The 14,479-nt window shown below is 43.4% G+C and overlaps 1 protein-coding gene and 1 long non-coding RNA gene across 7 annotated transcripts in view; one reads left to right on the plus strand and one right to left on the minus strand.

Moving 5' to 3' along the window:
- Positions 1 to 14,479, minus strand: part of LOC121030485 (uncharacterized) — a 65,855-nt gene that overhangs the window by 5,418 nt on the left and 45,958 nt on the right. Inside the window, exons 3-4 of one of the 4 annotated variants that reach the window (XR_005790253.1) lie at positions 13,158 to 13,291; positions 3,294 to 3,773 (exon numbers count right to left, since the gene is read on the minus strand). The exons of 1 other annotated variant lie outside the window; for it this stretch is intronic. This is a non-coding gene — a long non-coding RNA (uncharacterized LOC121030485). Of the gene's footprint in view, positions 1 to 3,293; positions 3,774 to 13,157; positions 13,292 to 14,479 lie in introns of those variants that run through there. 2 more of the 4 variants (XR_005790250.1, XR_005790254.1) reach the window with 2 other exon arrangements.
- Positions 1 to 14,479, plus strand: part of ACMSD (aminocarboxymuconate semialdehyde decarboxylase) — a 58,868-nt gene that overhangs the window by 5,196 nt on the left and 39,193 nt on the right. For 2 of the 3 annotated variants that reach the window (XM_040474916.1, XM_040474915.1), the window contains exons 2-3: positions 1,244 to 1,288; positions 9,892 to 9,988. In XM_040474916.1, the coding sequence (XP_040330850.1) occupies positions 1,244 to 1,288; positions 9,892 to 9,988 (142 nt within the window). Of the gene's footprint in view, positions 1 to 1,243; positions 1,289 to 9,891; positions 9,989 to 14,479 lie in introns of those variants that run through there. The other variant, XM_040474917.1, reaches the window with a different exon arrangement.

Here is a 14,479-nt window from a genome sequence, read left to right on the forward strand (position 1 = left end):
TTAGAATAGGGGATTTTTAAAATTTTATTCATTTATTTTGAGAGAGAGAAAGAGAGAGAGCACAAGTGGGAGGGGGCAGAGAGAAAGGGAGAGAGAGAATCCCAAGCAGACTCCACACTATCAGCACAGAGCCCGATGTGGGGTTCAAACCCATCAACTGCCAAGATCATGACCTGAGCTGAAATCAAGAGTTCAACCAACTGAGCCACCCAGGCATTCCATGAACAAGTATCTTTTAAGGTTAATCCTCATGTATTTATTTTTTAATTTTTTAAAAATGTTTATATTTGAGAGAGAGAGAGAGAGAGAGAGAGAGAGAGAGAGCAAGCAGGGGAGGGGCAGAGAGAGAAGGAGCCTGAAGCAGGCTCCAGGCTCTGAGATGTCAGCACAGAGCCTGACGCAGGGCTCAAACCCAGGAACCTCGAGATCATGACTGGAGCCTAAGTTGGACACTCAACAGACTGAGGCACCCAGGTGCCCTGATGTTAATCCTCACTTAAAAACTGCAACCTAGGGGCACCTGGGTGGCTCAGTCGGTTAAGCGTCCGACTTCAGCTCAGGTCACGATCTCGCGGTCCGTGAGTTTGAGCCCCGTGTCGGGCCCTGGACTGATGGCTTAGAGCCTGGAGCCTGCTTCCGATTCTGTGTCTCCCTCTCTCTCTGCCCCTCCCCCATTCATGCTCTGTCTCTCTCTGTCTCAAAAATAAATAAAATGTTAAAAAAAATTAAAAAAAAAAAACTGCAACCTAGGGGCGCCTGTGTGGCTCAGTCGGTTGAGCGTCCGACTTCGGCTCAGGTCATGATTTCACGGTCCATGAGTTTCAGCCTCTCGTCAGGCTCTGTGCTGATGGCTCAGAGCCTGGAGCCTGTTTTAAATTCTGTGTCTCCCTCTCTCTCTGACCCTCCCCTGTTCATGCTCTGTCTCTCTCTGTCTCAAAAATAAATAAACGTTAAAAAAAATTTTTTTTTAATAAAAAATAAAAAAAATAATAAAAACTGCAACCTAGATAAAACTAGCATTTCTATGATACACAATTTTCTTCCTGAATAAATATATTTGAGGGAAAAAAGTAAATTGACTTAAATATCAATATCGAAAAAGTGATACATGGGTGTCAGGGCAGAAAATGGGAAGGTCATAACCTGAAAGATTGGAGCTCAGGACCCTCTGCCACAGGGATACCCCTTTATTGCAGTCATCCTTATTTTGTTCCTCCAGCCTGACTGTGCTTCTCCTCCACAGAGATTCGGCTATGGAGGCTGGGTGCAGCTCCAACATCACAGCAAGGTGAGTTTCTCCAAAGTGTGTATGTACCTTGGACCAGGGACATCCTGAGCCTGAGATGTTCTTGCAGGCAGGCCTCCATGGAGCTCAACTCAGGTCCTCTTACTGACTTTGTAGTAGGCAAGGGAGCAGCACTGAGTTTCTCAAAATGACTAGGAAAAATGAGGGTGAATTCAAAGAGCAGGATTTAGGAAACTAAAATTGCAATTTGAGAAGCCATTAAGAAATATTTTTTTTTCTTTCTTTTTTTTTCCCTCTGCCCTAGAATCAATTTTAGCATTTATTGCTCTGCCTCAAGGAAGAGAGGTGGGCTCCTTCCATAGGTTATTACATTATATTAAGGCCAACCAAATAAATGGCACAGTTTAAGTTTGAGCACAAGCTGGAGAAATTAAACACCGGAGACAAGGAGGAGAAAAAGCCATCGCTATTAAGGGTTGTTTGGTAAGAGGAAAAGCAAGAGGAGGAAGGGCTGGGGCAAAGCATTCTGCAAATAACGAGGCCCACCTAAAAGTGAGCTGAAGTCTAGCCCTGCACACAGGTCAGGACTGACTTCACTTTCAGAGGCATTTTCTGCTCTGGTGGAGCTCAGAGGGAACATTCCTGAGCTTCCCGCTAGACATAGACAGGCCCTGGGAGCAGGCCCTGGAGGAATTGTGGTCTGGGAGGATACAGTTACCATGTGCAGAGGTAACTTGGGAGGAATGTAAATTTGGGGGTCTCACCCCAGATCTACCAACTCAGGGACTCTGAGGGTCAGGATGGCAATCCATGTTTTGACAAGCCTCTGGGGATTCTGAGAACCACTGACTTAGACATTCATTCACTTACTCACTGATTTATATTGACTCCTATTTTGTGTTAGGCCCACCAGTCTAGACACCAGGAATATGCTGGTGAACCAGTTTGAGACACTGCTGCCCTCATGGCGCTCAAATTCTAGGGGATGACAAATGTGATCACTACAGAGAATGGAATGAAAAACAGTGCTGTGGTTGCAAGTGACTGGGGAAGATTCACTGGGCTGGCTGCTCAGGGAGCCAGCTAAGACTTAGAGGACAGGAAGGAAAAGCCTGGGCAAGTGTCCCTGGATGAGGAATAGCAGTTGCAAAGCCCACCAAATGAGAAAGAGCTGTGTTCAAGGAACAGAAAGGAAGGGAATATGGCTGAAATATAGTGAAAGAGGGAGACGATAGAAAATGAGATTGGTGAGGTAGGCAGGGGCCAGGTCATGGAGGGATGATGGGGACATGCTGCAGAGTCTGGATTTATTCTCAATGCACAGATGCTCTGGAGGGTCTTAATGGCTTAAAAAGACCACCTTGATGGCTCTGTGGAAAATGAACAGAGACAGGCAGAGTTTAGGGAGCCAAGAGGTGTGAAGAAGCCAGAAAGGTGGGCAGAAGCCTCATCAGACGGGGTCTTGAAGAACAGGTGTAGGCCTTTGTACTTGATCCTGAAGGCAGTGGAGAATAAAGAGTTTTGAACATCAGAATCTCTGGGGTGTCTCGTTTTCACCTTCATTAAAGAATGCCCACTAAGTGCTGGTTTAGACACTGTGCTACACTCCTCCCATTAAAAGTGCTAGTTCTACCCCAGGAGCTGATGATCTCAGCTGGCCTCAAATCTGCCTAAGGAAGAGAACAGTCTGGGTGGAGCTGATTTCAAGGCTACTGAGAAGCCCCAAATGCAGGACTGGGAAGTCTGTGATTGGTTTTGAAGTCCAGTTTGTAACCTTGGTACTGCATTTGAATGACTTTCATTTCATTTTGTTTTTATGTCAAGAGATTCATAAACAGGGGCACCTGGGTGGCTCAGTCGGTTGAGTGTCTGACTTCGGCTCAGGTCATTATCTTGCGGTCTGTGAGTTCGAGCCCCACATCAGGCTCTGTGCTGACAGCTCAGAGCCTGGAGCCTGTTTCAGATTGTATGCCTCCCTCTTTCTCTGCCCCTCCCCCGCTCATGCTCTGTCTCTCTCTCTCAGTCAAAACTAAATAAAACATTAAAAAAAATTTTTAAAAAAAGAGAGATTCATAAACAGTAAATCTCCTAAAGAAAACAGGAACGAAAACATTTCATATCTACCACCTACATATTTCCAGCAAAATTGGATACAATTAAATAGAACAAACAGTAACACTCTTCTTCCTTCTCAAAAACAAATCAAAACACAACAGAACCGGATCTGTATTTTTCATAATTATAGTGGTCAGGGATTACAGTCACTGGAAAAACAACTTGCAAATGTAAATAAATATGGAAATTAGGCTAAGCAATGAGAAAATCCAGTATTTGGTAGTTGAAATTTCTTTCTGTTCTCCCACATTCTTTTGAACAAATATTTTGTAGCCCCCATGACTGATTTACCTTGGAGACTCTTGTCCTCTGAAAAATCTTTCCAAAACATTTCTCTGGTCTTCCCCATGTGTTTGTCTTCTTAACCTTTGGTTTTTCATTGCTCTTGGAATGAATCGAGCTTTGTTCACAACTGAAACACACCATTTGTCATTTGGTTGAGTATTTATAAAAGTATAGGTAGCAAGTCAGTTTGTATGGCCTCCTTTCAGAGCTGGTGGGGGGAGAACACCTGGGAGCATTTCAGAGGGTAGGCATGGGGTCCTTTACAAATCCTTGGGTCAGAAGCATCAAGAACATCCACTGAGTGCTTTTCAGGCCCTTGGGAATACAATACAGACATGCGTGCACATTCACATACACACATACACATTATTTCTATCTGTTTAGCATTTTCACACATACTATTCTGCGTGATCTCATTAGGTTCCTGCTCTCAAGATTATTTCCCCCATAAAGAAAAACCTGGAGCACCTGGGTGGCTCAGTCAGTTGAGTGTCTGACTTTGGCTCAGGTTGCGATCTTGTGGTTCTTGATTTTGAGCCCCACATTGGGTTCTGCTGTCGGTATAGAGCCCACTTCAGATCCTGTCTCTCACTCTCTCTGCCCCTCCCCTGCCCATGCTCTATCTCAAAATAAATAAACATAAGGAAGAAAGAAAGAAAGAAAGAAAGAAAGAAAGAAAGAAAGAAAGAAAGAAAGAACGAAAGGCCTACCCAGTTTTTCACCTGGGTCCCAAGCTCAGGACCTTCCATCCCTATACAGTTGAGATGCATTCATCCTCCTGCTGTGGATGTGTTCTCCATTCTGGAAGCTCCCAGAACCCCATACTATTGGGATTCTTTGGAGGCTTTCTCATGTAGACATGTTCAATTATTAACTCCATTTCTAGAAGTGGTGGGAGGACTGGAAATTCTAAGCTTCTCATCATGGCTTGGTCTTTCTGATGACCAGCTGCCATCCAGGAGCCATCCAGGAGTCTACTCAGAGTCACATCAATAGAACAAAAGATGCTCCTGGTGCTCTACCACTTAGGAATTAATGAGGGTTTTAGCAGCCCTAAGTCAGGGGTTCAAAGACCAAATGTTAAAGTAAGAGATGCTCCTAGGGTTCTTATTACTTAAGAAATTACAAGGGTTTCGGGAGCTTTGTGCCAGGAACCAGGGGCAGAGACCAATAAATATTTTTTCTATTATCTCTCATTCTGTCACTGGGGAGCCAGGAAGCCACTCAAGTGGATAAAGAACACACAGCTCACCCTGCTTCAGATTCTGTCTCCCTCTCTCTGTCTCTGTCCCTCCCCAGCTCATGCTCTCTCTCTCTCTCTCTCTCTGTCTCAAGAATAAAAAAATAAACTTAAACACACACACACACACACACACACACACACACTTTTAATGACACATGCAGTAACGGTCATTTGAATACCAGACATATTGAAACTTATTTGTGGATAGTATTAGAATTAGAATGTGAAGAGCGCCTGAGTGGCTCAAGCAGTCAAGCGCCTGACTTTGGCTCAGGTCACAAGTTTCTTGAGTTCGAGCCCCACATTGAGCTCTGTGCTGACAGCCTGGTGTCTCCCTCTCTCTCTCTTTCAAAATAAATAAGCATTTTTTTAATTAAAAAAAAAAAAGAATTAGAATGTGAAAACCAGAAGTGTCACAGATTAGGGTCCCTGGAAATCAGACTCTGAGACAGAAATTAGCATGCAGGAGGCTTATCAGGAAGTGTCGGACAATGGACACCAGTGGGAAGTGAAGAGAACGAAGCAGGATAGAACAGAAGGCAATGTTGAGCTGTGATGTTTCAATGGAGCCTCAGCCAACCCTACCTGGAGCTCTAAAGCTAACCTTCAGAACTGTCCCAAGTTGGGGGTGCGGGAGGACAAAGAGAGGGGCCTTTATAACTCTGTGTCAACCAGTCATTGGAAGTGGGCTGCCCTGGAAATGAAGCAGGACCTGGAGGGAGGGAGGTGACTCTTCTCAACTGAGGCAGTCTTCCTATCTCCCCATAGGGGCTGATAGCCCAGAGCTGTCAGCAACACTCCCAGAAGCTGGGAGAAAAGGTCTTTTATTCCTGCAGGAGGATTGGAGCAGCATATTACACCATCCTGGGAAGAGACCTTACACATCACTTACTCTAAACTCTTATTTTATAGTTAGTATCTGAGGTTCTGGGAGGTTAAGTGTTTACACATAGGATCCTGGTCTCCTGACTTCTTCAATACCATGATTTCTATTATGTCATGGTGTTCTGGCTTTAAAAATATTAGAGGTATATTTGAAATGGTTTTTCTGGGTGACAATCGTTGGTTGGGAAGCTTTTAAAAAAAGAACTTGGTTTTCCTTAGAGAGTTTAGAAAAATGAAATTTGTTTGTGGGTTGAATAAATTAGAGCAGCTTACTCCAATTATTTGGTTATTAGTTTAGTTTAAGATCTTGGTTGACACTGATGTTAACGTTAAAAACATAACCCAAGAGACTCCTCTGTCCTACCCCCAGCACCAAGTGCTGCCCTCTGAGGCACATTTGCAGCCCTGAAAAGACACTGGGTCCCCAAATGTAAAGTGAGAGGGATCAAGAATTGATTCTTAACAATGGCTGTCAGGTCCCAAAATTCTGGCTGAAGAAACAATGAGAATTGGGAGCCTATTATGGGACACAGCCGCTTCTCTGTGGTACTTGACAGTCAGAAAGAGTTCTACTGACAGTTACTGTCATTCATTAGCCTTACCATGGATCCAACAGGAAGGATGTGGAGAGAGAGGTTTAGTGAGTGATTCTCCTGCCATGCAATGAGTACAATCCCCTCAAAAGATCAGAACGTTTAGGAAATGATAGTAACTAACCTTTGCCTACTAGATAGCCCCCAATTACCAATATCAGTGTGGTGGTGTGGAAAATGGCTCCATAAACTTGGGTCTTATCCCCGCCCTAAACCAACTTAGTGTATGACTTTGGACAAGTCACTGCATCCATAAGATGCAAGAGTTGAACTAAATGACTCATTTCTTCTTTAATGTGCTCTTCTTTGTCTGAAACCGAAACTTACTCATCTATCTCCCAGAAAAACCCAACTTCCTCCCTTGCCATTGATAATATATGGTAAAATTTGGTCCAAAATGATTGAGCATATTCTCTGACCTGGTGCTAAATTCTTTACAAACATTCTACTATTGGGACACCTGGGTGGCTCAGTCAATTAAGGCTCAGGTTGTGATCTCACAGTTCATGAGTTTGAGCTCTGCATTGGGTTCTCTGCTGTCAGCACAGAGACTGCTTCAGATCCTCTGTCTCCTCTGTCTTTGCCCCTCACCCGCACACACACTCTCTCTCTTTCTCTCAAAACTAAATAAACATTAAAAAAATTTTTTTAAACATTCTATTACTGAATCTCCTGTTTCACTCAGTGTTCTAAGATGCAAACAAAAGAACCCACTCTAGCTTGCTTAAGTGGAAAGGCAGCTCACAGACCTCCTGGGAGGACAAAAGATCAATCCATGAGACTGTGCTAACATGCACAATGTCCAATCATACCTGGGGGGGTGGGGGCTGCATCAGCAAAGATGCAAGTGCTGCCTCTTCTAGCCAGAGACAGGAACCTCACACTCAGGCTGAGACTGGAGACCAAAGTGCTACCATTTCTGCTCTAGACACGTCTGATACCTCAGACAGCACCCATACCAGAAGGTAGTTTTTACACGCATGTTAGTACCCTCACTACAAGGGAGGCTGGGAAAGTGAAGTCGGGAATCTCCCTCATAAACTTCCCTTACACACAGAAGTGTTCCAAGGATGCTGGGTGGCCACAAGCATGACAAATATAATCATCTACATTTTGCAGATAGAAAAAGTGAGGCTTCAGCCCAGAAATTCCCTAACTTGGCCAATTCTACTGTAGTATTTTCATGAAATTTAAACCCAGGTTTGTCAGAATACATGCTCTTCAGCACTCTGCTATTCTGATTATTTTATGGTGTTTAAGCTTCCCTACTTAGGAGTAAAAGAAACATAAAGCCTCTAACTTGGCAAATAAAAGTTTATTTCTTGATTTTTTCTTTTACCGTCATTCCTCTCCCCTCCCTTCTTCACCAAATGGAAAGACATGTGTTCCTATATTCTCTTTGTGCAATCAGTATCATTCAAGATTCTTGGTGGCAAATAACAAAAACCAACAATGGTTAGTTTAAGCATAAAAGGAATTAGTTGCAAGTATTTTAAGCCCCTCAAGAATTACACATGCCTAGGGAACCACAATTATAAGATGTGCAGGTGATTGAAGCCACAGCCAATGCCAATGCCACAGCCAATGCCACACCACAGGACTAGCCTGGCTAGGGCATTGCTGCCTCGTAGCTGGACACTGGACACTGCCACTGGTACCACTGCCAATGGACACAGCATGTAGCCACTGCTGGCATCTCTGGGAGAATAAATTCACTGATCCTGTCTTTTTGCATCCCTTGATCTTGATTAAAACCCAAGCATTGACTGGTCAAGCTTGGGGCAAGGAGAGCAAGTATTGGAGCTTTGGGGCTTTATCAAAGGGAGTCTGGGACCTGCCTCCACCAAGACTCTCATAGGAGATTCCCCAATCTGGGAAGGTTGTTCAGATGCTGCCAAAGTCAGAAAAGGATGGGAACTGAAATCAATCCTGATATCCAGAGACTCAAGTCTGCTGAGTTGTAGACATCTGTCTCAGTTACACAAGTCACTTGCTTGCTGACCTTTTCCATAGCCATCAGAAATGAAAACATAGGGTCGCCTCGGTGCCTCAGTCGGATAAGTGTCTGTCTTTGGCTCAGATCATGATCTCACAGCTCATGAGTTCAAGCCCTACATCAGGTTCTGTGTTGACAGCTCAGAGCCTGGAGCCTATTTCAGATTCTGTGTCTCCCCCTCTCTCTCGGTCCCTCCCCTGTTCACTCTCTGTCTCTCTCTCTGTGTCTCAAAAATAAATATACATTAAAAAAATTTTTTACAAAGAAATGAAACATGAATCTGAGGTCTTACTTATGCATGCCAAATATGAATGGTCTGCCACACGTGAAGGTAAAAAGTAGCTGGCTTTCTCCATGTAGGAGGCAGGGAAGGTCTTATCCATGGAATAGAAGGGTGGAGAAGGAAGCTGTGGCAAGGCCTGTGTGCAACTCATGATCAAGCCAAGAGGACGAGCAGACGGGCAGAGGACTCCACCAAGCAGAGCACAAGGCCTTTGATCACCACATACCCACTAGGCCAAATCGTATAGGGCCAAAGGCAAGTCTGAGCCCCTGAAGCACCACAGAGGTAGTGTGCCCTCAAAGCAGGGGAATATCAGGGGATAGTCTAGTCCCTAATTAGCCACACATCATGAATAGCAAATACTTACAATAACCAACACTTAACATGTGTCAGATACTCCACTTATATGGATTACCCGTTCCATGCTTACAACATCCCTTTAAGGTAAGTAACATTATTATTCCTATTTTAAAGATGAGAAAACTGAGTCTCAGAGATGTTTTTTTAACTTGCTCAAGGCTACACAGTAAGTGGTAGAATGGTGATTTGTACCTGATCACTCTGATATCAAAGACCTGGATAAGACCTTTCCCTTTTCTCTAGGGATCACCAAATGGAAGTCCAATTTAGAGGAACCCTGCACTGAGTATTAAACATGGTGTATACAGGCAGACATGATGCCTGGTGGAAGCCAGCAGCTCAGCACCAAATTTCATACATGCTACTAAAGTGATTCACTTCATTGCCTGCCTCCTACTGCAGGTGTTGACATCAGCGAGACTTGCTCTGTTAGATAAATCATTTACTGTCACTATCCATCTGTTGCTCCTCTATAAAACAAAAAGGTTGGACTAGATGTCTATCTTAGAGGCCCTTTCCAAATCTAAAATGTTATGGATCTGGATTTTTCCAGACACTAGGCCATCCTCTCAGGTCTTGCAGCGAGCAGTTCAGATCAGCAAGGTGACCAGCCATCCTCAGTATGCAGCCCCAAAGGGCTATGGCCATGAACTTTTTCTCTCTATGTCCAGCCACAGACACTCACAGAGCACACCCCTTTGATTCAAAGTCAACATTAAGGCATGAGGATAAAAAGCTGAGGCCTGTTAAATGAACAAACTTCTACTTCTTTGAGGACTAAGTAAAAACCCCTAAAAACATTAGGGGAGAACCATGTTCCAAAGCATACAATGAAGAATAAGTAAGCTTAGGCCACCTTTTGCTGATGTGAGTTTTGTCTCCTAGGGGGAAGCAAAGATGCTGAAAGATGGGAGGGTCTTCAGAGTGGTCCAAGAGAACTGCTGGGATCCAGAAGTTCGTATTAGAGAAATGGACCAAACAGGTACTTACGACAAGAAATGCTACCAATGTTTGCATCTAATGTAAAAGGAATGTCTGTGTCTAAAATCTGTTGACCACCACTTTATGTGATTTGTGTGATAAACAGCTTCTGATTGCCTTTTTACCACAGGCCAGCCTATTACAGCTTTGCTGGGGGAGGGATGGGACCTTCCACTTACAATGTTTTGAGAGTGTGGATTTAAATTTTTTTTTATTAGGTATACCCTATTTTCAAGTAGAATGCTATGTCATCAAAAAAGATAAAAGTGGTATTTTATTACTTTAAACTTTTTAACTTCAAATGTCTTTACTTACTATAAAGTCAACTAAAACAGTAAAAATTAGAATTTACAGATTAAGGATGCCAATTGCTTGTTTACTCAGATTTGGGAATCCATTTTCTTTCTATGGTTTGTCTCAGTGCACAGTACACAGAACATCCCCATTGACATATAAGGGGTGGGAAGGGTAATAGTTAAAAAGAAAGTTAATCATATAATCTCAGAATACTCTACAATGAAACTAATCCAGAACTCTGAAAGAGGAGAATTAGGAACGTCTTGTTTCAAAGCTGAATCACTAACAATTTCTAAGAACTGCTTGGTTTTCCTTATCTTATATTTAAGATATAAAGGATTTATAATTTAAAATTAGAATTAGAATTTAAAAGAATTTCAGGACCACCTGGGTGGCTCAGTCAGTTAAGTGTCCAACTCTTGATTTTGGATCTGCTCATGGTCTCAGTTAGTGAGATCAGGCTGCATGTCAGGCTCTATGCTGACAGCGTGGAGCCTGCTTAGGACTCTGTCTCTCCCTCTCTCTCTGCCCCTCCCCCACTCTCTCTCAGTCTCTCTCTCTCTCTCTCAAAATAAATAAACTTTAAAGAAAAAAGAATTTCAAAGACTATCTAAAATAAGGTATGATGGCCACGTTGTGCTTTCACTTATTACTACCTGGTTGACTGTGCCACCTGAGGAACATATGCTCCAAGAAGCTACACTGAGCCTTCTGGACATGCAAGAGCTGTGCCCATGTGCTATGATGGGGAACTCACCACTGCAACACCATCAGGCCTAAAATTTGACATTAGTGGTCTAGATTTAAAATGGAAAACAAATAATGCATATACATAAATGAAAGAGCAGTTTAGTTAGCAGCTTCTTTATCAAAGACCAATTTATGAGATCTTCAAATATATACAGAGACAGCAGAAGATGTTTTACTCCAAAGTCTGCACAAAATGAGTAACCTGCCAGCCCCAAATGTGGAGGTAGTCTCTAGCATGTTAGAATTTGTTCTAGGATTGGGGCGCCTGGATGGGGTGCCTGGATGGAAGTTAAGCATCCAACTTCAGCTCAGGTCATGATCTCATGGCTTGTGAGTTCGAGCCCCACACTGGGCTCTGTGCTGACAGCTCAGAGCTCAGAGCCTAGAGCCTGCCTCCAATTCTGTGTCCCTCTTTCATTCTGCCCCTCCCCTGCTCATGCTTTCAGGCACTCTCTCTCTCTTTCTCTCTCAGGAATAGATAAACATTAAAAAAAAATTTTTTTTTAAGAATTTGGTCTAGGGGCACCTGGGTGGCTCAGTCAGTTGGGCATCTGACTTCGGCTCAGGTCATGATATCACGTGTGTTCGAGCCCCGCGTCAGGCTCTGTGCTATCAATTCGGAGCCTGGAGCCTGCTTCGGATTCTGTGTCTCCCTCTCTCTCTGCCCCACCCCCACTCATGCTCTGTCTCTCTCTATCAAAAAATGAATAAACATTAAAAAAATTTTTTTTTAAAAGAATTTGGTCTAGGATACTTTTGGTCAGGTACTGCTTTACATATATTTTTTAAACAATTAAAAGTATATTTAAATGGCATTCAGGGGCGCTTGGGTGACTCAGTTGGGTAAGCATCCAACTGTTGGTTTTGGCTCAGGTCATGATCTTACAGGTTCGTGAGTTAGAGCCCCACACTGGGCTCCAAGCTGACAGTGCAAAGCCTGCTTGGAATTCCTTCTCTCTCTCTCTCTCTCTCTCTCTCTCTCTCTCTCTCTCTCTCTCTGCCCCACCCCACACGCATATGCTTTCTCTCTCTCTCTCTCAAAATAAATAAAGTTTAAAAAATAAAGGGGCGCCTGGGTGGCGCAGTCGGTTAAGCGTCCGACTTCAGCCAGGTCATGATCTCGCGGTCCGTGAGTTCGAGCCCCGCGTCAGGCTCTGGGCTGATGGCTCGGAGCCCGGAGCCTGTTTCCGATTCTGTGTCTCCCTCTCTCTCTGCCCCTCCCCCGTTCGTGCTCTGTCTCTCTCTGTCCCAAAAATAAATAAACGTGGAAAAAAAAAATAAAAAAAAAAAATAAAAAAAAATAACTGGCATTCAAATTGAACATTGCAGAAAGTCTGAAGCATTTCTGTAGACTATTCCACAGAACACAAGAGTATATGCCCCAGTTCTAGAAGTATATGAGGTGGGAGGAGAGCAAGACAGAACAAGCTTCCCAGACCTAGAGCAAAGAGCAAGGTTTTGCTCTAAATGTGAAGCTTGAGGGGCCCCTGCGTGGATCGGTTGGTTAAGTGTCTGTCTGACTTGGGCTCAGGTCATGATCTCGCAGTCCATGGGTTCGAGTCCCGCATTGGGCTCTGTGCTGACAGCTCAGAACCTGGAGCCTGCTTCAGATTCTGTGTCTTCCTCTCTCTCTCTGCCCATCATGGCTTGTGCTCTATCTCCAAAAATAAATTTAAAATGTTAAAAAATAATTTAAATGTGAAGCTTGAGCAAGGACCCACCCTTTCAAAGAAAACTTAGTAGAAATGACACTCAGATAACTGGTGTCAGCACCACTGCCTATGACTGCAGTTTAGATGAAGTGTGCTTCCTTCAGTTTTTGTTTTGTGTTTAATTCCATGGCTATCCTTGAGAGAACCATTGTGACTAACCTTTGCTGAGCATTTACTTTGTGCTAGGCACAGCTCTCAGCACCTACCATGTATTAATTCAATTAACTCACTATAAATTAACTCACTATAACAACACTAGGAGATAGTATCTATTATTATGCCAATTTTATAGATGAAGAAATTGAGGGACGGAGGTTAAGCAATTTGTCCAATATCACACAGCTTGTAGGGAGCAGAAACAGGATTTGAACCCAGGCAGTCTGACCCAAAGGCTTAACAACTATATCCTACCACCTCCATGGAGGTAAGACAATAAAATGATGAAGGCTCAGCATAGAAGATTCCAGAAATCCATGCCATCTTCACTGGGAGGGAAATGTAACTGGCAGCCACTGGGTCTCTTCACTACAAGATCCAACGTAGAGCTGAGAAAGACCAAAATAAGATATCAATGAGATGACATTTTTGTGTCTCCAAAGCCCTCAACTAGGTTGAATTCTTCTTGAAGCTGGTTCCGGAACCAACCCAGGAAGGTTAGAATTGGTGAGGGATGGAGTGGGGGAGCTCAGTCCTCTCTACACGAAGGAAGCTAAAAGTCCCAGAGAAGTCAGAGGGATGTGAGCACATACCTGCTCACATTTAATCCTCCCTCAACAGTACCTATTATTACCTAAGGAATGCAAGGAGGTTAAGTAATTTGCTCAGGATCACACAGCTAGTAAATGGCAGAGCTAGGATTGTACCTAGGGCCGCTTCTCTCATTCCACCACAAAAGCTTTCCCCAAACCACTCTCAGGATAAGGATCACCTGTGGTGCTTGCTAAAATTCTTTTTTGGGCCCCATCCACTGAATCAGAATGTCCAAAGGAGGGCCTAGGCACTTTTTTTTTTATAACAACATCCCTTACCATTTTAATCAACAGGTAAATTTGGGGAATATCGTGCTATGTCATAGGGTCCAAGACCCCTGTTTTAAAACATATAAGCTCCAATTGGATTAGATTTGGTTTTTTTCCCTTTCAGCTCCCAGAGACCAAAGAATATGTATCCAAACCAACCAACTTACAAATTGTGCAATTTACCATGCTAACATGAGATCTATGATATGCAATGGCCACTGGGGTATAGGGAAAGAGCAACGCTGGACAGGAGCCTCATTCCACCACTTTTAAGCCATGTGACCTCACACCTAATCTACAGGTAGAAATGAAATAGAGCAATGTAAGCAAAAATATTCAGGTAAAACGTAAAGATTTTACAATTGAAAGGAGCTTATCTGTTTTCTACTAATCAATGAACGTAAATATTATCTTGTAACAATGTTTTGACAGTGCTCTCTAATCAAACACTGTCATCTCTAGTCCTCACTAAATAATGGTTTATTCTTTCATTCATTGGGTCTGGTCTACATGCCAGATACCTCTCTGGACACTAGAGATATAGACAGGCTCACATGGTTTTTACCTTCAAGGAGGGGAAACCACTGAGTGAGCCACTAAACACAGTAGTGACAGACTGCATAGAAAAGGAAAGGAATGGAACAATGGGTGAGAGAGTGGCTGGAGTTGGGGAAGACCTCTCTGAGGAGGTGACATTTCAACCAGGAACTAAAG

This window comes from Herpailurus yagouaroundi, unplaced genomic scaffold (assembly GCF_014898765.1).
Source record: "Herpailurus yagouaroundi ecotype Mexico unplaced genomic scaffold, PumYag 140, whole genome shotgun sequence".
NCBI classification, from domain to species: Eukaryota; Metazoa; Chordata; class Mammalia; order Carnivora; family Felidae; genus Herpailurus; species Herpailurus yagouaroundi.